Source organism: Cotesia typhae, unplaced genomic scaffold, assembly GCF_013202065.1.
Source record: "Cotesia typhae breed Kobodo isofemale line unplaced genomic scaffold, CoteBio_Ctyphae contig_9, whole genome shotgun sequence".
Lineage (NCBI taxonomy): Eukaryota > Metazoa > Arthropoda > Insecta > Hymenoptera > Braconidae > Cotesia > Cotesia typhae.
Window position 1 is genome coordinate 1,858,260 of NW_027423770.1, and position 24,445 is coordinate 1,882,704.

The 24,445-nt window shown below is 39.9% G+C and overlaps 1 protein-coding gene across 3 annotated transcripts in view; it reads right to left on the reverse strand.

Annotated features, from left to right (window-relative positions):
* Positions 1 to 6,637: 6,637 nt before the first annotated feature.
* Positions 6,638 to 24,445, reverse strand: part of LOC141533489 (uncharacterized) — a 135,221-nt gene continuing 117,413 nt past the window's right edge. For all 3 annotated transcript variants that reach the window (XM_074252407.1, XM_074252409.1, XM_074252408.1), the window contains 2 exons: positions 7,068 to 7,196; positions 6,638 to 7,014 (listed from right to left, as the gene is read on the reverse strand). In XM_074252407.1, the coding sequence (XP_074108508.1) occupies positions 6,814 to 7,014; positions 7,068 to 7,196 (330 nt within the window). In that variant the 3' untranslated portion in view covers positions 6,638 to 6,813. The remainder of the gene's footprint in view (positions 7,015 to 7,067; positions 7,197 to 24,445) is intronic.

The following is a 24,445-nucleotide window of genomic DNA, read 5'->3' on the forward strand; positions in this document are numbered from 1 at the left end:
TTAAATTGAGGTCGATGGTGAAAGTTTGTATAGGCTGGATTGTAATTTCCAGGGTGGTTTGGATTTTGATAGGGTGTTCAATATTAGGGATTTCTTTGTTGGTTATTGTTGTTATTATGACAATGATTATTATTCACGGAATATGCCATTGCTTGAGGTTCTCTGCAATCTGAGTGTTCGCATTCGTTATTTCCGCATAGCGGTAGTCCATACCAGTCTTGAGTGGTAACCGGATAGTCTCCGTAGTAGTGTGCCTCTTCGGCAGCGAAATTTGATATTTCTTGAGCATTGTAGGCGAATGCGACTGGTTTCAGGTTCACATAAAAATCTGTTTCCGGTTTGGACCACGGATGTCCATGAGCTGCGGGTCGCTGCTGTTGACTTTTTTGGAAATATCGTCGTGGGCCGTTGTTACGAGGGTAGTGATTCCCATTTTGGTCTGGAGGGAACTCCCTTTGCGAAGGTTTTGGATTCTGAAGTCTCATGTTGTTATCATATTTCAGCGTTTGGCCTTGGATTGACTCGTATAGTGCGGTCAATGTTGTGTGTTGTTGAGTCGAGGCGAGTTATTTTAAATAATCCGGTAAAAATTCGAAAAATAAGTCGACTGCGAAACGGTGGGTTTGGTTTGTAATTGCTTCGCGGTCGGCGTCCGGGACTGCAGCTTGTATTTTACAGAGGATTGATCCCAATCGGTAGTAAAAACTCTCTACTGCTTCGAATTTTCCCCTTTGGGCCGATGTTTATTTTGCCAAGTTTATCCGTAGTGGGTCTCCCAGTCGAAAATTGCTTCACAGAACACTAACCAGCTCTTGTATCGACCGAACTTCCATATCTTCGATTACGTTTCTCATGCGACCCGTGAGTTTTTGTAGCATACGTCCGATGAAGGGTTGTTGATTAGTCTCCGGCATCATATGGAGCCATTCTTTTAAACGGCGGTCAAATTATTTGTAGCTCACGTCCCCGTCATCGGTGAACGTGAGAAGAGATTCTTCCATTTCTTGCGTGATACGGTAGTAATCCTTTTCCGGTTCATCTCGGTTCGTGCCGAATAATTTAACCCCGTGTCGATTCGCTTCATTGGCGCTTCTGTTAGCTTCTTCCCGTTCCCTATTAAGCCGCTGTTGCTCTGCTGCTGTTATTTGCTCTGGGTTTGGAGGTGCCATTGTAGTTGGTTTTATTTAATTTGGGTATTTGTGGTACTTTGAAATAGCCTGGCGGGAGCTGGGATGTTATTATTATCCTAGGTTTTTTAGATAGCGTTTCTTCGACAAGACAATTTAACTGGATTACTAAGATTTGATTTATCCAGTTGATAACCTTGGTGTAAACTTCCATAGGGATCGCGTTGTTCGGTTTTGGGACCGGTCTTCCCTTTTTACTCGCTGGTAGTACCCCGTTTAACGGTGTTTTAATACAATTTTTCTGTTCGCTATCAGTGGTGAATTTCCTTTTCCTTATGATCGGGGAGGACGGGTTAATGAAGGTAGGATCTTTCCGAAAACGCAATTCTATTCAGGGACGGTGGTAAATTTGACCGTTGAATAAGTCTGAATAGATTTTTCGGATTTGAAATTTAAAACCGCTTCGCGAATGTCGAACCATAAAAAATTGCTTTTCTTTTGGGTGTTATAGTTAACATTCCATAAGTTCAAAAACGAAAAAAAAAATTTTCAAAAACAAAAAAAAATTTTATAATAATGAAAATAAAAAAAATATTTTCATCGGTACTGTGTAGCCCTGCCTTGTACACGATTGATTTAAAATTCCATAACTTTTGATGCTCGATAGACAGCAGCCAAAAAAATTTTGTGTCGCAAGAGTATAGAGAGTTTACTTACGGTGTGTTAAACCGAAAGATCAATCCCAAGAATCGTCTCGTTGCACAATAGACAGCAGCAAGGTGTTTTGAAACTGATTTCCGGATCAAGCAACTGCTAGTATTACAGCAGAAACTCGTAAACAAATCGTAAGTTTTATTCATCACTAGTTCACAGCTGTGAGTATGATAAATATAATATACTGGCTAAGACGTTAATGAACTTAGGAGAAATTTGTTACGTCAGCAAAATTCAAACGCGATAGCTAAGTGTGTTGCAACGGATAAGTTCAACGGACGAGACGTTAACGAACTAAAAAGTCTCAGTCAGCAAAATTTTCTTCTAAATACAACAGACTGATATTGAAATAATAAAATGACCCGGGAAAAAATGATCAGACCTGTCCATGCCTGTTCATGTATGATCAGGCCTGAAATTAGACTTGATCAGGCCTGTTCATGTATGACCAGACCTGAAATTAGACATGATCATGCCTGCTCAGGTCTGCCCATGCCTGTTCATGCCTGGCCAGGTCTGTTCATGTCTGATCATTTTTCCCGGGGATATTGAAAGAATTAGTGGAATAATGTTTTGCAAGATCTCGACGGGCAACGCCCTAGTCGAAAAAAATATTATTTCGAAAAGGTTAATTTTAGATGTCTGATTTTTGCGTTTGTAAAACGATAGACGAGTTTAAAAGACGAGATATAAACTGTACAAATAGACAGGAATGTCTCAATTAGCGAGAAAAAATTTTTATTGGTAAGAACAAATAATAGACAATAGTGAAATTTAGAGTTTCGTATAAGCGACCTAGTGCTTTATACTGCCTCGTACGTAACGCGGTACAAGGACACACACGGGTTCTACGAGGATACCTTCCCTCGTATTCTTTAATAAAAGATTGAACAAGTGATCCGTGGTGTTTGGTGGTTTTATACACTCGGATCGCGATTTTCGTAAGGGAGTTAATTTTTGTTATTGGTCTAAAAATGCAAAATTGGCAGAACGTGGGAAGTGTGCTTATTTCTTAATCGAGCTGTTGTCCGAGTGATTGTCCTTTAAAGTGCAAGCGCTGCACTTTTCGTCGTGAGGACAGACACCCTGTGAGTTTTATGAGGGAACGCCGGATATAACAGGGTATTCTGGAACGCTGTACGTGGATGCGGTCGGTTTCGGTTTGACGTATACGTCGGTTTTCGGTGGTTTTGTCCACGGATGACCTTGATTAGGGACGACTTGTTGTTGATAACGTTGTTGATTTTGGAAATAACCCGGAATTCCATTTGACCTCTTATGATTACTGTGAGGTTCTGTTAGGACCGAATTAGGATCGCGTTGGATCGGTCTAGGATTTTGTAAACGCATATTATTATCATATTTTATTGTTTGTTTATCGATCACATTGAACAGAGCCGTTAGTGTGGTGTATTGACCGGTGGATGCTAGGCATCTTAGGTAATCTGGTAATAATTTGAAAAATGCATCTAGCGCGAGCTAGTGAGTTTGGTTCATCGCGGCTGCTCGGTCAGCTTCCAGTACCGCAGCTTGTATTTTTCGGTAAATTGAGCGTAATCAATAAAAGCAGCTCTCTACAGCTACATAATTACCTCTTCGAGCGGTTTTTAATTTGCTTAGAGAAACTTTGAATGGGTTCCCAAGTTTGAAATGGCTCCGAAGTACGCTCAAACGTTCCTGGACCGAACGAATTTCCATGTCTTGGACTACATGGCGAGCACGACCTTGTAATTTCCGTAAACTACGTCCAATAAAAGTTGATTGTTATCGGGTATTAAGTGTAGCCAATCTTTTAGTCTACTGTCAAATTTTTCAAAGCTAACGTCGCTATCGCCCGTAAACGTGTTAGTTTTCGTCTATTTCTCGCGTGATGTGGTAATGATCTTTTTCGGGTTCTTCTCGTATGGATGTATACAGCCTTGTTCCTAGGCTTGCTGCGACTTCCTCTCCATTATTATGGTCAACCATGATCGAACCGAATGTAATAAATTCGAGGGGTATCGAAAGGTCGTACATCCGTTATGACTTCTTCTGAGGATGAGGGTGGAGTATTTACTTCCGAGTACGGTTGGGTAAGCGTAGGTTCTGCTCTCTGGACTTTTAATAGTTCTTTTAAATTTCTGGGTACTGTCTCAATGCTAAGTATTTTAGGTATTTCTTTCTTAATTTTCGGGATTGGAAAGGAACTTTGATTAGTGAAAGAGGGGTCTTTCCAATATTTAGTCTCTATCAAGGGTCTATGATAAATTTTTTCGCTAAGCAGATCAGCGTATGATTTCCGAATTTGGAATTCACACCCGCAACGACGACTTTTATTTACCATTAGATGTAAGAGTAGAGAATAAGTTGAGAGAGCGCGGAGAAAAAGAGAAAAAAAAGATCTGAGAAAAAAGAAAATTATAAAAAGATAGAAAGAAAGATGAATTTCTATTTGAATTGAATTGCGATGTATTTTATCGGTCACTTGGTAAGTTGGTCTCAGCTGGAGAGTACAATAACCGGAGAGTAAGATTAGTTATCGTGGGTATAGGGTTGCGGAATGTCGTGGACGGAAGGATAGACGCGTACAGATGAAGTGTGAGTTTTTCTTTGTAGGTATTGTCGTCGAGATAGCTCGAGTCGTGTCACTATTTTAATCAAGGATTTGTTGTCGAGGCCTTGGTGCTAGTATTATTGCTCACAAGGTCAGCAAGAAATCTTCACAAGATCGTGATTGCATACAGCACAGTCTAAGTAATCGGCTAACGACGGCTCGAGTTATTGAATCTTGAAACAATAATCATTTTATCAAAATTTAAAGTGATAGGAAGAAATGAAATCAAAGAAAGTATATTATATAAGTAATTAAGATAAGTTAAAATAAGTTTGTGAACAGAAGCAAACGATTAAATAAAGTTGAACGTCATTTACTCGTGCAAGTACGATACAGTAGTTTGCTTAGGAACTCCTTATCAGCCGCAAGGTGCTATAATTACAGTACACCAGGCTGGCAGAGAGTAGTCCATAAAGACGTGCTTGTATACAGCACAATCTCAGCAGGCAGTATGATATAGGTTCGCATACAAGATGATCAACAAATATTTAATCAAAATCGGACTTAAAATCCGAGTAAAGTTGGAAATAGAAGGGAGCAAAATTCCAATTTTCGAAATAATGAAAAATAAGTCATTAGTAGGAATTTAAAAAGAAAAATATAGGAAGAAAGAGATTTGAATAGAATTAAATATCCTAATCAAATAATCAAGACAAACAAAAATTTTTATCGATTGGTAGCAAATTTGCTTTGAATAGAATTTAGTTTCAATCGAAACAAAGAAAAAAAAATTATTAGTCAGCATCGACAAAAAGGAAAAAAATAAATTTGAACGGTTTAGCTGATGGCTAATTTTAAACATCAGCAAAAAAAATTTTTAATTTTATTATTGAATTTTAATAAAATTTTAAAGTCGAATGAGAGTTGTATTACGCCGGATGTATCAAATAACGAATCGAAGTTAAATTTAATTTTTGCTTAGCTAGCGGAATGAAAATATATGAAAATTTATATCAAGAGAAAGAAAATAAAATTTTGGGTATGGTACTTGATTTTGAAAAAATTTTGAGAATTTTGGAGAATTTAAGAAGGAAATACCCTTTTTTTACTGAATTTTGAACCGGGGTGGTTTGTCTAATACGAGGGATCACCAGTCAAATCCCAACGCTGTCACCGAAAATTCAGGTCTGTTACGTCCGAAAAATGCAATCCTAGAATTCAGTAGCTGGACTATCAGAGGTTCGGATAACAGATGAATTTCCCTTACGAAAGGATCGTTAAGTTTTTAATTTATGGGTTTGCAAAGGTAAAAACCCCGGAGAGGGCTCCTTGGAATAGACAATCGACCTCGGAAATAATAATAATAACCTCCACTTACTATTACGAATCTGACTCGAATGATGATACAGCCTTGGATTAGACGTTCATCTCTATCTTCTTCCGCTGCTTGGTCGCGTTTTTTTTCCTGCTGACTGGAGATCGAAGATTGAAGAGTTTTAACTTAGAAATGATGATACACTTCGATTCGGGTTTTTAGTTTGTATATTCTGATTCAATGGCCCTATGAGCAAACACGTCTTAATTTACACTATTTACTTATTAACTATTAACAATATGAAATAAAGATTGAAAGTTTATGAGTCCGTAACCGGAGTAACGACTCGGGCAAACAGAAGTTTGCCGTTTAAAGTTCACAAGAAAAATATAATTTGAGAGGGGACCTGGTCACCAGAACTCCGGGAATCTCGATTATCATAAAGACGAATCGTGGCTCGAAGATTCACTATCACAGAACTTGGAAATACCGTTAAGGAAATCGAAATTAATAATTAGGGAAAAGATGACGAATTATTTTAATAATTGAAATCCGCCTATGCGCATCGGGGTATAGGACTCACCCGGGCTTTAAGGCAGAACTGTTACCTTGTGAATAGGATATCGAATTATGGTGTTCGCGGTTCTTATCATCTCGGTCGTGATTTACAAGAGGGGCTACTGATTGAACAATTGGTTCCTTAGGTGAGGTGACTAAGCGCGGTAAAGTGTCTTCTTCGGCCACGAGTGAGTTGTCGCGCAGTCCAGGTTGTTGTTCCCAAAATATGCAAGTGCTGCACTTTTCGGCGAGAATGGGAGGCCCTGTATTATATACAGTAAGCCGGATATAACAGTACTAATCTACAATTTTAATAAAATAAATAAATATCTATGTATAATATGTGATGTGATAATTGAAAAAAAAGTAATTTAAATAAAAACATCATAATTTCATCTCTGTAATAATATATTGTATATCACTAATAATCCTCATTAATAATCATATTATTTTCATTATTTATTTAAATTTAATTATAACCATTTACGGTAAGAAAATAATTATCACATAAATCCAACTAAACTTCACTACTATTTTTCGATCGTTCAAAGAGATGTAACAAATGCTTAAGTCATTTTTCCTTGTCGAGATGTACTTGAATCCTTATTGCTCTTAATGATAGTGCTTATGAACTGATTCATATCCCCTAATGAAGTACCCAAGCCATTTTTGAGTTGTTTGAATTCTTGCGTTAGAATTGAAAGACGTCCAAGAAGATAATTCAAGTTTTTTTCTATGTCAATGGTTTTTTTTGTTATAATTGAAATCTGAAAAGTGCATATTTAGGATGACAATGGACTTGATTTATAAAAACACTTACGGTAAATTGAACATTATCCATAGTGACTATTGTCGCATTAAAAAAAAAGTGACTTTCTCCATTAATCAAGTTTGAGATGTTTGCATAAGATTTAATTTGTTGATTCAAAAAATTTATTTGACGCCATATCTGAAAAATTCCAATTTTTTGTTTCAATATTTATTACAATGACCGAATCTCAATAGTCTGTTGCCCTGAAAAGAAAGAATTGGGTATCCTAGAGATAAGGGAATCTGGGTTAAACTTTCTCTTTTTGAGTATAAGCAAATTTCTCGATATGCGCAGTGTTGCGGAATCATTCAAACCTTCCCGCAACAAACTGGTAGCACCGAGGCGCCGCTACACAAGCGCCCTCGGGTGCTCTACCTCAACTCAACTGGCTCACCGGCAAGCGGCAGACTCATAACACGTGCTAATTACACAGCGTACACACTCATTTACCGTGAACAGTGCACTTTGTGTATTTATTAAATCATCAAGCTCATCCACTCAGCTTAACTGAAGCCAACTACAGCATCGCTACTCATCTCATTCACCAGCAATCATTGGCAACTCAGGTACAATTAAGTATTCATTGTAAATCATCTGAGATCACTTTATCACAATTCAATGCTCCCTCTCTCTCTTACTCATTGTCACATGGCTTACCCATGTGTCGCTCTCTCTCACACACATATACAACAGTCACCTACACTTCTACCTAGCAACGATAATACTACAACTACTAATAGAAATTCGTCATCATGCGGCAAAATCAAATGCCGCATTGCAGAGGTTGCTTGGTGGAGATTGGGGGTGACTGCCACCTGCTCTTGGGCCTGTCGGCCATTCCGTGTTCAACGTTCAGTGTTCTATCTCGTATCCCGAGACTCACGTACTCAATTAAACTCATTAGTTTTAAGGCTCATTCGCTCACACTGTGAGAGTTAATTATATTGTTAATTGATTAATAATCCAGTGACTCTAATTTTCTACAACTCATATTTAACGCTCATAATTGCTAGTGTTAATTATATTTTACATTAATTAACAGTTCAATTGAAGATCAATTTCTACAACTCATACTCAGTATAATTAACATACATTAATTGATACAACTCATATTTATCGCTCATAATTGTTAGTGTTAATTATATTATACATTAATTAACACTTCAATTGAAGATCAACTTTCTACAACTCATGCCCTGTCTAATCACCATGCCTTGATTAGCAGAACTCAATTGAACTCAATCAACTCGTACTCATGAACTAATGTAATAACTCAAATTCAGAATAAGTGTTAAAAGTGCTCAATATTTGTAAACTGCTCAAACTCTGTACAACCAAAACTACGTCTGTGATTAATTTTAGAATAAATACTATTATAACCACGAATGTGTCTCCTCCATCTTTTAACACCTGGTCCCGGCAAATAAATATTTAATGTTAAGACAATTATCTTACATTGTGGTCCCTCGAGCCGGATTAGGTGTTAAAATTAACTAAAAGTGATCCCAGACTTACATCACACTCACAATCAATAATCAACTAATTGTTATACATTCCTCAGATTCCACACTCATCATGATTGACGGAAAGGTCCCTGACAATCATCAGGAAGATACTCAACCTGCTCAGCAGACCACTCAACAGCATACTGCTACACCGACTCCACAAGGTCAGAGCTCATCCACTCATCCAGGCCAGGGAACTGCCAGCATCGGTCTCACACCAGACAGCGTACCACTGCTGGTGCCACCTCCCACGTCCTCCAACATCTCGGGCAGTCACGATCTCAGTGACTCTGAAGTCACAGATGGTGATGGTGGCTCAAAGACTGATGGGAAACAGAACCTGACCCCCGTCAACACTCGCAAGCGATCAACCTCTCGCATGTGCGAGATGGAATTCAAAATTGCCGGCCAACTGGCTCGCATGAAGCTCACCTCCGACAAGGAGACTCTCTCATCAGCACTCGATGCAGCATCTGGGGTTCACATGCTCAAGGCTCATCTACAAGTACTCAACGAAGAGTGGAAGCTCTTCCAGGAAGTCAACGACTATCTTGGATCAGCTGGAACCAAGGAGTTCTTGCATCACCCATATGTCACTGATGGTGTGTACCAGGTGACATATCAATCCTACCAAGGGGCTCGTACAGCACTCACTGCACTCATCAACCAGGTGGACATTCCAGCTCCACCAGCTCCAATTGCTCAACAAAACCAATCAGCTCCATCCACCATCACTCTGGCACCCCTCAACATCACGGTGTTTTCTGGTGATTTCACCAAGTGGCCAGAGTTTCGTGACATGTTCACCACACATGTCATCAATCGCAACATGGGAGATGTGGACAGGCTCCACTACCTCAAGAACTATCTTTCGGGATCAGCTGCTCAACTGGTGGTCAACCTGCCATCATCTGGCGATCAATTCCCCATAGCTTGGGAAGCCATACGCTCACGGTACGAGGTTCCTCGACTACTCATCGGCGCTCAATTGGAGAAAATCATCAAAATCCAACCTCTCACCCCCAGATCAGCCTCACAACTCAATGCACTCATCAACCGGGTCCACGAGGTGGTTGCAGCGCTCAAGGCCATGAAAGTGGAATTCTCGCAAGGTGAAAACCACTTTCTCACCTACTTCATCATCTCCAAACTGGACAGAGTCACTCGTGAAGCCTGGGAACACTCATTGGGATCATCAACAGAATTCCCAACACTCACACAACTCAACGAGTTCCTATTAGAGCGTGCAAGAGCTCAAGAGCGGTATGAAGAAAGTACCAACAAGCTCAACTCAGCCAAAGACTCATCTAGACCCCACCGGGGTCACTACAATGCAACTCCACAGCGAGATCAGGTTCGCTGTCACCTCTCATCATCACCCACCTCTCATCCATCGAGCTCCAATCAAGTCCAGAGGCCAAGCACGGCCACAGCACAGTACCCTTGCGATGAATGCCAAGGCAACCACTTCATCGTAAGGTGTGAAACATTTGCCAGCTTAACACCTGCTGAAAGGGCCATGCGAGTTGTCAAGCTCAAACTGTGCCCAAACTGCCTAGGACATCATCAAGTGGCAGCATGCAAGTCCAAGTTCAGATGCAAGGTCTGCAACGCGAATCACCACACCATGATTCATCCTGGACCATCAACCAAATTAGCAATCGCAAACGCTCCATTCACCGACTAGGAACTCGAGCTTCCGCATGAAGCATCACTCATCCACTCAATATGCAACTCAACTACTTGGCACTCATCAAACTCTGCTCACACTCATACTCAAGATCCGCCAAAGATCATCACTCATGATCAGTATGATCACTATCACACTCACCGCACTCCAACTGGTACTCTCAATGATCAACACTCTGCCACAATTCTCGCCACCTGCCTGGTCAACATCATTACAAAGCTAAGTACCATTCCAATACGCATCTTGCTAGACTCTGGTTCTGAGATCTCCTTTATTTCAGATTCATTGGTACATAGTCTCAATCTCACTCGCACTCGATCTCAACTCAGTGTCATTGGCATTGGCAATGCAAAGGCTGGCCGAACCAAGGGCTGTGTTGAGCTAACTCTGAGATCACAACACTCAAGCAAAACACTCAACCTTCACGCTCATGTATTGCGCGGATTGACAATACAATTACCATCAGTGTCAATCCCGCACAATCAACTCACACAACTACAACATCTTACTCTAGCTGACCCTGAATTCTGCACACCAGGTCCAATTAACATCATCATTGGAGCCGAATACTACGGTCAAGTGATTACTGGTGGACTCATTCAGCTCGAATTTCCGGGTCTAATCGCTCAACACACTCTATTTGAATGGATCATTCTTGGTCCCACCCAACATCATACTCATCAGTCAAGGAGATCATTCCAGGCAGCTACTATTCAACAAGACGTGAACCTACAGGACATCTTGACACGGTTCTGGGTTCAAGAAGAGATCATCACCACTCATCAACCTCAATTAACACCCGACGAGGAGGCTTGTGAAGCTCACTTTGCAAGGACTCACTCTCGTGACTCATCTGGGCGATACATGGTCAGATTACCAGTAATCTCTCCAGTTCACAAACTTGGAGATTCATTCAAAGCAGCATACCAATGCCTTCGCCACCTCATGCATCGACTCAGCAAAGACCCACAACTCAAACAACTCTACATGGAATTCATGGCAGAATACATATCACTCAACCACATGGAACCAACCACATTGCGATCATCATCAGTTCAATACTTCCTACCACATCATGGAGTATTGAAGCAGAACACCAACTCACCCAAAATCCGTGTGGTTTTCAATGGCTCAAAGAATACCAGTTCTGGGCTCTCACTCAACGACATCATGCATACTGGACCTAATCTACTCATCAACATCTTCGATGTTCTCATAACATCCAGAAGACATCGGTTCTTCTTCATCACTGACGTGGCAAAAATGTACCGCCAAGTCTTGGTCCATCCTGATGATCGACATCTTCAACAAATCCTCTGGTTTAACCCAGATGGGGACATCACTCCATACATGCTCACCACTGTCACCTATGGGACAAGGGCTGCACCATACCTAGCCGTTCGTGCTCTACTCCAACTCGTCAATGACGAAGGCCATAGATTCCCACTGGCAGTGGAACCACTTACTCAAGGACGCTACGTGGATGATATATCCGGTGGCGCAGACACTCAAGATCTACTACAACAAATAGCAAATCAAACAGAAGAACTCTGCATGGCGGGCGGATTTCCTCTAGCCAAGTGGGCAAGCAATCACCCTAAATTAAAACAACTCAATCATGCGGAAGCAATAACACAATACACCATTGAGGATCCAGACAACAGCACAAAAATTCTGGGTATGTACTGGTCTCCTCAACGAGATTACTTCTCATTCAAGAACTCGACACCATGCAAGGCTCAAAGATACTCAAAGCGATCAATTTTATCAGAGATAGCCCAAATCTTTGATCCCCTGGGATTCTTGTCACCACTCATCATTCAAGCCAAGATGTTCATGCAGGAACTCTGGCTTGTCAAACTCAGCTGGGACTCACCATTGCCTGAAACTCTCTGTAAACGGTGGAAGGCATTCACTCATCAACTTGCCATGATCAATTGTATTAAAATTCCCAGGTGGATCCACTCGTCCACGAACTCATCACTCGAAATCCATGGATTCTCAGATGCCTCGCAACTGGCGATGGCAGCTGTGGTATACATCAAGGTCCATCATCACAACTGCACTCAAGGAGCAAAGGTTACGCTGCTTTGCTCCAAAACCAAAGTAGCACCGTTAAAACAATTAACCATACCAAGGTTAGAACTCACCGCTGCTCATATGTTGGCTAAACTCATCGCTCATTGCCAGTCAATACTCAAACTCAACAATGTGCCAACATACCTTTGGACCGACTCTGCAATTGCACTCACGTGGATACAATCGCATCCGTCTCGTTGGAAGGACTTCGTCAGAAATCGTGTGTCACAAATCCAAGATCTAATTCCAGGTGGCCACTGGAAGTTCGTTCCTGGCTTAGAAAATCCAGCAGACTGTGCAACAAGAGGATTGACAACCCTCCAACTCAAAAGTCATCAACTATGGTGGACTGGCCCACCATGGTTACTTCAAGACTCATCGTCCTGGCCACTCATCAACTCGAGACTCGACTCCAACACTCAGCTGGAAGAACGGCCAATAAAGGCCCTCTACTCAACCACCAAGCCTCTAACATCAAGATGGTCAATCATGGACCGACCAATTCCATTACTCCGCATGTTGCGAGCTACTGCAATATGCTGGAGAGTTCGGGACTTGATCGAGAAACGGCCAAACTCATCCCTAGCTCACCCCATCACCTCTATTGAAATCAAACAAGCTCTACAATTCTGCATGAAGGAAACTCAACGCACTCATTTCCATTCAGAGCTCAAAATGATCAAAAATCAAGCATCATGGCCAAAAGATCATCCATTTGCACGATTAACTGCCTTCCTGGACACCGAGGGCATCATTCGTGTAGGTGGACGTCTGGAAAACGCACCAGACTCTGATCAACTTAAGCATCCTGCCATTCTGCCTCGTGATGCTGCTCTTTCCAAACTCATAATCTCTGATGCTCATCAGCGTACCATGCATGGTTGAACTCAACTCACACTCGCATACACTCGCCAACGGTACTGGATATTAGGTGGACGCCAACCAGTGCGAACTCAAATACTCAAATGCCTCAAATGCGCTCGACATCGAGGAATTCGTGCTCAACAACTCATGGGACAGCTCCCAGCTCCAAATGTCACACCAGGATCAGCATTCGCTCATACTGGAGTGGACTATGCAGGTCCAGTGCAAATCAAAACTACCAACATCCGAGGATCACGTACCTACAAGGGCTGGATATGTGTATTCGTATGCCTGGCATCATCTGCAGTTCATCTTGAACTCGTCAGCAACTACTCATCCTCGGGATTCATTGCAGCACTTCACAGATTTACCAGCCGTCGTGGACTCTGCACAGCACTCTACAGCGACTGTGGGACAACGTTCCAAGGCGCCTGTGCTGAACTCAAAAGGCTCTTTACTCAAGGAACTCAGGAATCATCAGAAATATTTGATGCACTCACAGTTAACGAGATCATCTGGCATTTCAACCCCCCAGCTGCTCCACATATGGGTGGAAAGTGGGAAGCAGCTGTGAAATCAATGAAACATCATCTCACACGGACAATCGGAGAATCGTCATTCACGTTTGAAGAATTTACGACTCTTTTGCTCCAGGTGGAGGCGATTCTCAACTCACGACCATTGGAACCACTCTCACAAGATCCCCAGGATCTTTCAGCACTCACTCCAGGTCACCTACTCATTGGACGTGCACTCAACGCTATTCCAGAACCATCACTACTCGAACTCAACAGTGCCAGACTCTCCAGATGGCAGTTCATTCAACAACGAATCCAATACTTCTGGAAGCATTGGTCCAACAGTTACATTCAACGACATCTAGCTCAGACCAAGTGGCACCGGGCTTACAACAACATCACCATCGGGTCACTTGTCCTCCTGACTGACGAACGAACTCCACCAACTCGCTGGCCCTTGGCCAGAGTCACTGCTGTCCACCCAGGCAATGACAAACTCATCCGAGTGGCAACCATTGAGACAGTCAACGGCACTCTCACTCGTCCAATCACCAAGCTAGCTGTACTACCACTGGCTCCAGAACTCTAACTCATCACCACCAAGTGCTCATCACTACTGAGATCATAATCAGCAACCCAGTTCCTGATGGCGGGCGGAATGTTGCGGAATCATTCAAACCTTCCCGCAACAAACTGGTAGCACCGAGGCGCCGCTACACAAGCGCCCTCGGGTGCTCTACCTCAACTCAACTGGCTCACCGGCAAGCGGCAGACTCATAACACGTGCTAATTACACAGCGTACACACTCATTTACCGTGAACAGTGCACTTTGTGTATTTATTAAATCATCAAGCTCATCCACTCAGCTTAACTGAAGCCAACTACAGCATCGCTACTCATCTCATTCACCAGCAATCATTGGCAACTCAGGTACAATTAAGTATTCATTGTAAATCATCTGAGATCACTTTATCACAATTCAATGCTCCCTCTCTCTCTTACTCATTGTCACATGGCTTACCCATGTGTCGCTCTCTCTCACACACATATACAACAGTCACCTACACTTTCTACCTAGCAACGATAATACTACAACTACTAATAGAAATTCGTCATCATGCGGCAAAATCAAATGCCGCATTGCAGAGGTTGCTTGGTGGAGATTGGGGGTGACTGCCACCTGCTCTTGGGCCTGTCGGCCATTCCGTGTTCAACGTTCAGTGTTCTATCTCGTATCCCGAGACTCACGTACTCAATTAAACTCATTAGTTTTAAGGCTCATTCGCTCACACTGTGAGAGTTAATTATATTGTTAATTGATTAATAATCCAGTGACTCTAATTTTCTACAACTCATATTTAACGCTCATAATTGCTAGTGTTAATTATATTTTACATTAATTAACAGTTCAATTGAAGATCAATTTCTACAACTCATACTCAGTATAATTAACATACATTAATTGATACAACTCATATTTATCGCTCATAATTGTTAGTGTTAATTATATTATACATTAATTAACACTTCAATTGAAGATCAACTTTCTACAACTCATGCCCTGTCTAATCACCATGCCTTGATTAGCAGAACTCAATTGAACTCAATCAACTCGTACTCATGAACTAATGTAATAACTCAAATTCAGAATAAGTGTTAAAAGTGCTCAATATTTGTAAACTGCTCAAACTCTGTACAACCAAAACTACGTCTGTGATTAATTTTAGAATAAATACTATTATAACCACGAATGTGTCTCCTCCATCTTTTAACACCTGGTCCCGGCAAATAAATATTTAATGTTAAGACAATTATCTTACACGCAGCTTAGGAGTAATTATAAGAAATCAACGTAAGATAATTTCCATATTACTGCGAATGTAGTAAACAACTTACAAGTTTCAGTATAATTGTGTTATGTCGGACTTAACGTCCGACATTTTTATTTTATAACAAATAGAATTTCATTATTCATAAATAATTTTATGTTTTTACAACTAATTCCATACATTTGATTTTATTCATAAAATTTTCATCTTCTTTAGAATCTTGGATCCATTTTTTTTAAAACAGAAATTATTTTAGAAATATTTATCGGTATTGTAGGAGTTAGGCAGGGTTTAGTGAATATAAAATAATAAGATGAGAGTTAATTAACAAATAGTAAAAGATATATTCTTGCTTTACATTTACACGAGGCGAATAGGTATATATATTTTTTTGATATATGAATGGATGACCCATGTGCATGAATCACCTAAGCTACCGGTGTCCAAGCGACGCGAACAGTATGTGCCGTAGCCCGATGTGTGACAGTGTATGTGTATGTATTACACTAACCCCAACACTCTCCCTTAATACAAACACATACACCTGCTTAATGTGTCTCTCTCATTCCCATGGCGTTGGTGAATTTTACGTGTTTCTCCTTTGGTAAAGCTTTGGTCAAGATGTCGGCGGTCATCTCGTCCGTAGGCAGATGAGCTAACTGAATCTCACTGCTTTTGACAGCTTCCTTGACGAAATTGAATTGAATACGAACGTGTTTGTTCCGGTCTTGGAATCTCGTCGCTGTCGATGAATGTATTGCTCCTTGATTGTCGCAATAGATCAGTCCTTCTGATAATTCACCAATTCCCATCTCGCCGATGAGTCCCCGTAAGTACATTGACTCTTTCGTCGCTTCCGTGAGGGCCTTGTATTCGGCCTCTGCCGTCGATAGGGCTACTGTTTGCTGCTTTTTGGATTTCCAACTAATGGCAGCTCCTTCAAATGTAAATACGTATCCTGTGTACGATTTTGAATCGTCAGGATCATTACCCCAATCGGCGTCGCTGTATCCGGTGATCATGTCGTTGGATTTGTTGTAGATTAATCCCATTTTGGATGTCCCTCTCAGGTACCTTAGTACCCGTTTTGCGGCACCCCAGTGTTCTTCAGTGGGTTTTTCGTTGAACTGACTGAGTACACTCACTGTGTGCGCAATATCCGGCCTAGTTGCAACCGCTAGATAGATCAGGGATCCTACTAGCTCTCTATACTTCGGATTTCTCGTCGATTTCTCCGGGTCGTTAGTTGCTCTCAACTTCGACGTCGAGCTGGCAGGTATCTGCTGTGGAGTGCAAGTCTTCATTCCGAATTTTTCTAGCAGTTCTTCGATGTATCGTCGTTGACTTAAACTTGTCCTTCCGTGTTCTTGGTTGAATTCTATTCCCAAGCAGTACTTGGCTTCTCCCAAGTCTTTGATTTTGATCTCGTTTGCCAGTCCCCTTTTGAATTTATCAGTCCACTCTGGGTTATTCGACGCTACCAATAGGTCGTCGACGTAAACTGCTACCAGCAGTATGTCGTTGGCTGTCCTATACACGAATAGACATGGATCCGATATCGTTGGTCTCAGTCCCAGTTTCTTTAGTATACCGCTCAGCTTATCGTACCATTTCTTTCCAGACTGTTTGAGTCCATATATGGATTTTTGTAGCTTACAGACTCGTTCACCTTTTGTAATGTCCTTTAGCATCCTTAATGCTCCTTTTTGAACTTCAGAGTCTCTTCTTTCGCTGCGTGTTATTTCCTCTAGTGCTTCTTTCAAGCCACTTGGAACTTCCATGTATAGTTCTTCGTCTACTTTTGCGTGTAGATACGCCGTAACAACATCCATTTGATGTATCTTTGCGTTAATCCTCGTCGATAACGCTGCTAGTAACCTGATTGTTTCTAGTCTCGCTACTGGTGCAAAGGTTTCGTTGTAATCGAACCCTGGTCTCTGCGAGAATCCTCTCGCTACGATGCGTGCTTTCCGACGTTCTATTTTTCCTTCGGCATTAATCTTGTTCTTCAAGATTACCCTGGAACCGATTACAGTTCTCTGTTCTGGGCGCTCTACTAGTTCCCAGGTTCCATGTTCCAGGTGCGAACGAACTTCGTCAGCTAGTGCACGTTTCCACTGCTCCCTGAATAGCTTCTTCGAGGTTGATATCTGCCGTCATAGCAAGTTCTTCGATAAATTTTGCGTCTACGAATTCCTCTCCCTCGTCGGTATTGCCTTCAATGTCCTCTGTTGACTTCTGTGAATCATTTGAGCCTCCATCGTTCCTTGGACGTTTGTCTTCTTGAAATAATGAGGTTTCAAGTGGTCTCTTTTATCTCTGGACTTGCACTTCGTCGTTTGGAGCAAATACTTCATCTGAAACTTCTTCTTCCTCTTGTCCGGACGGCGTTTCTTCTTCTTGTGACAAGTCTTCGCGACTTGAAGCAATACTCGACGCACTTACATACCTATAAATTTTTCGAGGTCTTCCTGGCTTCCCAGTTTTCTGTTTCTTGGGTCTTCCTGGTCTTCGTGCTATCACTGGTTCTTTTTCATTTTCTCCACATGATATCCTATCCCTGTGGGCTCTCCCTGGCTCTGGTGCCTCTTCCTGTGGGTGAGTATATTCGACGTCTAGCTGTACGGTGCCTCGTGGTCTCATCACGTGCTCTTCAACGACCTGTACATCTCGTGTTATGACGACTTTTCCATCGTCATTTCGTCGTACTCTGTAGGCTTTTGCTGTTTCGCAATATCCAACCAGTCTTCCTTCGATTGACCTATCATCGAGTTTCTGTCGGCCCGTTTCCTTCCTTAGTACGAATACTTTTGCGCTGAATACTCGTAGGTGTTTTAAGCTTGGTTTTCTGTCGAACCACAATTCAAATGGAGTAGATCCTCCATGGCTTCTACCCGGACAACGGTTCCTTAGGTAGTTGGCTGTTGTAATAGCTGCTCCCCAGTACATCGTCGGAAATCCAGCTTGTATTAGTAGGCACCTTGCCATGTCGACGATTGTGCGGTTCATACGCTCTGCAACCTCATTTTGTTGCGGCGTGTAAGGCGTTGTTAGTCGCCTCTTGATCCCCTCACTTCTCAGGTACTCGTCGAACGGCTTATTACAATATTCTCTACCGTTGTCGGACTGCAGGGCCTTAATTTTTAGCCCTGTTTGCTTCTCTACGTAGCTTTTGTACGTCTTGAACGCCTTAAACACTCCATCCTTGCTTTTCAGCAGGTACAGTTCACACCAGCCGCTGTAGTCGTCGATGAATGTTACGAAGTATCGGTTCCCGCCTTCGGATCTCGTTCCTGAAGGTTGACATAGATCTGAATGGACTATCTCCAGCATTTGTTGGCTTTTTTTTGTTCTTAGCGAAAATGGCTTTGATGTCAATTTTCCCCGGTGACACACGTCGCATGACGTCGTATCCTTCTTTAGGGGTTTCATCCCCGACGCTTGGCCTCTGGACAGGTCTACTACGGCATCCATATGTAAGTGGCCTAATCGCCCGTGCCACAGATCTATATCCGACGTTTTGGTCCGCTCTGTAACCGATTCCACCGCCTTGACTTGTTCAGACTGTTCCCGTAGGTAATACAGATCTCCTATTCGATCGGCGACTAATTTGACTTCTCCGTTCAGGTCCCTGACGATGGCGTCGTTCTTCCTGAATAAAATCTCTCGATCGTTTCGAGTGATTTTCGATACGGAAATTAGGTTAGTCCTGAGATCGTTAACAAGTAAGGTATTACATAAATTTGGATTGATATTACCGTTGTTTGTCCTAGCCTTAATGTGAGCAACCCCCTTGGCCCTCGCAGTCGTTGACGCTGCATTTGCCATATTTAACGTAGTTGCGCACTCTTCAATGTCGGTCAGAAGTTCTTCGCTGGCACACATCTGCGTGGTACAGCCGCTGTCCAAGCACCATCTCATCCTTGAAGACACGTTTTTGACTTCTTCTGGATGGTTGACGACGTAGTGGGTTTCTGGCGATGTATCTACGCTCCTTGCCGAATTTTGTCTTCTCTCCGGGCATTTTGCTGCCCAATGACCATTTTTCCCACATATAAAGCATGGTTTGTGACTTTTCGGTTTTGGTTTACTTCGGTGTGAATTTCTTCCGTATCGACCTCCGGCATATAACACATTGTTATCTTCTGCCGTTTCTACTGATTTTCTACATCGATTTTCGTCGAATATCTTGCCTATCAGCGCCTCTGTCGTCGGAAGTTCGTCATTTGATCGAACTGCACATCGAAAGTTCTCGAAGCTTGATGGTAGGCGTTTGAGAATTAATACTACCAACATATCACTAGGTATCGCAATGTTCATACCTTCTAACTGTTCTACGGCGTTTGTAAAACTGTCCAATCGTGCCCGAAAGTCATCTTCTTCGTCGATTTTGAATGATGTAATTTCTGTCAGCCACTCTATTTTCCTCACGGGTCCTTTCAACGCATGCATTGATTGCAGCTTGTCCCATATTTCTTTCGACGTGTTGCACTTGGTGATCGTCTTTAACTCGGCGTTACCAATCGACAAGATAATGTCCGCCTTGGCCTTTTCGTCGCTGGTTCTCCATTTTGTCGTCTCCGCCGCCGTCGCATTACTTCCAACAGGACATGGAATTTCACCGCTCACATAACCCCATCGGTCATGTTTCACAAGAATGCATTTCATTCTCATCTGCCAAATATCGTAGTTGCGTTTGTCTAACAACTCGATATGCGATGCTCCGTCCGCCATGTTTGGTTAGCTTCGGTTTTTCCACGTGGCCACAACAAAATTTTTTTTTTTTTTTTTTTGACGATTTCACTTTTGGTTTTAATTTTCTCACTATTAAATTTATTTCACTTTCTTCTAATTCACTACTGGGCCCATAACCTGTAGGAGTTAGGCAGGGTTTAGTGAATATAAAATAATAAGATGAGAGTTAATTAACAAATAGTAAAAGATATATTCTTGCTTTACATTTACACGAGGCGAATAGTATAAAAAATATATATATATTTTTTTGATATATGAATGGATGACCCATGTGCATGAATCACCGAAGCTACCGGTGTCCAAGCGACGCGAACAGTATGTGCCGTAGCCCGATGTGTGACAGTGTATGTGTATGTATTACACTAACTCCAACAGGTATATCTAGGTCGAATAGTGAATAATAATTTTATGACCGTAGCAGATAAAAAAAAGAAAAAATAGTTTTCTTATTTAATTACAACTCGGAAAATTCCCACGTTTAGTTGGGCCCGACTTTACCTAGACCCGAAACAGAAATATTTTTTTTTAATGAAATAAAATGAATAGAAAAAAAGTTTAAATAACAATAATTTTAGTAACAATAATTTCAAAAGCAAAAAAACCTAAGTAATAACAATATAGATTACAATAAAATTAAATGACGAAAATTTAAATTATGAAAAATATAAACAAATAGAACTTGATAATTGAACAATTTAAAATAAACAACTATTGAACAATAAAATTCTAAAACGATACAACAAAATAATAAATTTACAAATTATCAAAGCAAAAATATTTCTACAATTAAATAATTAAATTCAAAATAATTAAAATATGTTTTATTGAAATACATATTTTATTCATACGGTTAAATAATTAATTTAATATAAAATTTGGTCACAGTAAATAATTTAATGTAAAATAGTACACATGTATGTCTTTGTCTATGCATAAATGCGCTTACGTATACACAAACACCTAGATGTATAATATAGCATAAGAGTATGGGAGAAGCGATATTGTACTCTGACCCAAGTAGAGGGGACTCATGCAACATTATAGAAAAATCTAAGAGAGAGGGCAAGGTCTCAAGGAAATAGAAAAATAATTGGACATTGTTTCTCCCATCTAGTAAAAATAAGTAAGGCCCTAAAATTCGACACCTTTACGATTTTCAACAAAAATATCTCTCCCTGTCCTGACGTCCTAGTGTTCACATATAAAAAGTTTTATAAGTTTCAATGAAACCACGCGTCAGATTCAAAAAGAAATTTGTAGTGAAGTAAATTTGAATAATGTAAAGAAACGGTAATAATGATATTCAAGTAATTTCTTAATTAAGATTATTATGTTTATTTTAATAATTGAAATCTTTGTATAATAATTTTATAATATATTTATTAAATTGAATTTATTTTTCTCATATGATAACTTCAACCCCTTCCCATAAAGCTTTAGATCCTTATCTAAATTATTATATGTATTAGCCTAACGGCTATGATAAAAATAATTAAATTTTATTTGCGTTTTCGACGTCACATTGTTTGTAAAAATTCCACTCATCCTTATTTTCATGTAAAAAATGACTGCTTTTCGCTATGATTTAATAAAAAAAAATTGATCGGTGATTCGACGATGAGTTATCGTCGATCATAGTGTAAAAATCCGTTCTAACTTTGATAATCAATAATTCGAGTTATAATTAGCACACGCAGAGAAAGTAGTAGTAATAGGGTTGTCTAAGTTGCACCACATTCTATATCAAGAATTGGTGTATTGTTAATTATCTTATCATTAAATATTTATTTATGCTGGATCGGGATGTTGGAAAGAAGAAAAATGCTCACGCTAATTCGTGGTTTGTCGTTTATTCTATAAAATATCACAGTTTAATTTACTGAACACATGAACTCTTGAAACTATTAACAATACTTTATTTAATTAACTGATTATTTTAACCCGAGTATTACTATTATTTGATTAACATCATTGAATTAGAATTATGATTAATGGTTATTAATATACGTGACATCAAACACCGATATTAATATTGAGATTATTCAGAGCGATGATAATTATTTAAATGAAGGAAATTATAAAAATTTGATTGCATGAATTAATTAAGTTAATTATAACATTAATCACTATTAATGACGCGACAATATTATTACGAGCGATGATGCGAGTGATGAGTACTGATCGAAGTTTTTATGCTAACTTGAGACACAAATCTGCTGTCACCAGAGAGAACCTGGGTATCGACGAATTAAGTGAGTGCCTGGTGTTTGGTGACATCACCTCAGCCAGGTATAATAATGATTTTTTTTTTATTACTGAATTATTGTGTGATGAATCATATCTCATTAACATATTAAAGAAGGATAAGAGTAATCCCTGGTGACTGGAGATTAATACTTAAGTACAAGGCAACAGTGAATTGCCAACAATTACAATGGTTTACCGGCATATGAGGTTACAAGGGCAGCATTTTTCAATAATAATTATTTAACGAGTTTAAGATTAGAATTATTATGATATACAAATGAGAATAATACCTGAGTTGCCAATGGTGTTGAACTTCTTAGTAAAACACTTAGGTAATTGAGTTGAGCACAAATAGAAAATAAATTTGGGAAGTAAACTTGATAATACACAATGCACGTGATGTTAACTGCGGCGTGTAGGTCTGGTGTGTTATGCCGGTTGGCGCGCCGGCAGATGTTGACTTCGGGAAATGAAGTACAGAGTGCGCGTGAGTCGCTGCACCTCTGGTGAGGTTAATTGCGGACTTACCACACGTTCTGGCGCGATCATGTGGTATTTACGCAACATGTGTCTAAAAAAATTTTTTCTTGCAGTAACAACCTTTACTAATCAAAAAGTTAAAATTTGCGTCATTCAAGATATTTGCATCAGTAGGCAAGGTTGCACTATCACAGATTTATTAGGAATTATAAGATCGGTAATCTTCAATTACAAAGGGTTCCTGAAAGCGATAAATATTTCGAAGCTCTTTGAATTTTCTTTCAGTACCACTCAGCTTTAAATTTATTGTTTTGGTAGCAAATCAATACGAATCTCCATTTTTGAAATTAACATCCTATGTAATAGTTACAAAAGCTTCTCAAAATTGGAATTAATTGAAAGGACGTTGAGACAATGCAAATTGTGCTGCCCTTTCCAGCCTACCCCAAGCTACCTGAAATTATCGTTACCAACACTGGTTAACTGAAATTATTATTCCCTTGATGTTAAAGACGGCGCGAAAAAAAAAGAAAACCCAATAACCAAGGAACCTGAGCATTGATTAAAGCTTCGATCCTACGCTTGGCACGAATTGCCACGCTCATCTTTTATACCAGTATACTTTTAACATTCATTTCTTCTAATTAACTATTGTCAGGTGATTATCTGTTAACTATTTAAACTACTTTATAGTCAGGATTAAAAATTGAAATTTGAAACATATATTGTGATAAATTATTCTAAAGTCATAAGGTTATAAGTTACCGAAAGTTTATGTTATTTAATAAGAGTAAAGCATAATATTGCGTTTTAAATTGCGTAATCTAAGGTTAATAAAGTTAAAAAAATATAAAAATAAAGTCATTAAGTACTTTTCATATAAGTTAAGTCTCAGTCACCAATATATTTCTGCAGAAAAAATTTTTTTCAAGATAATCTTAGACTCGTTATGGTACTAAATGAATTTGTTAACATAGACATAATTAATCATATGTTAAAGAAACACAATTTCGGTCTGTAACAAGTTATTGACATGTTATAACAACAGAAAAGTTTTGTTGCTATAACAAAGTCTTTTAGTTAATTCGACAAATAAATTTAATTGGTATAACAAATTTTTAAAATTTTTTTGTTGTAACAGCAAAGTTGTTTTATTGAAACAGCAAAGAGAATTTGTTGGAGTAACGAAGACAATAGGGTATTTGGATGAAAATGAATTTTCAAATAAAGTTTAGTTAATGAATTCTTTGATGCATACAAAATACCTATGTGGCATTCCATTCCAAATCGGACGGTTTCAAAAACTTTAATTTTAGATATTTTTAATTTTTTGGTATTTTTCAGTATCCTATAAAAGAGGCCTCCTAATAAATTTTAGGAGTTTTTTGATGACTAGTTCAAAAAATATCGAATTTTTAA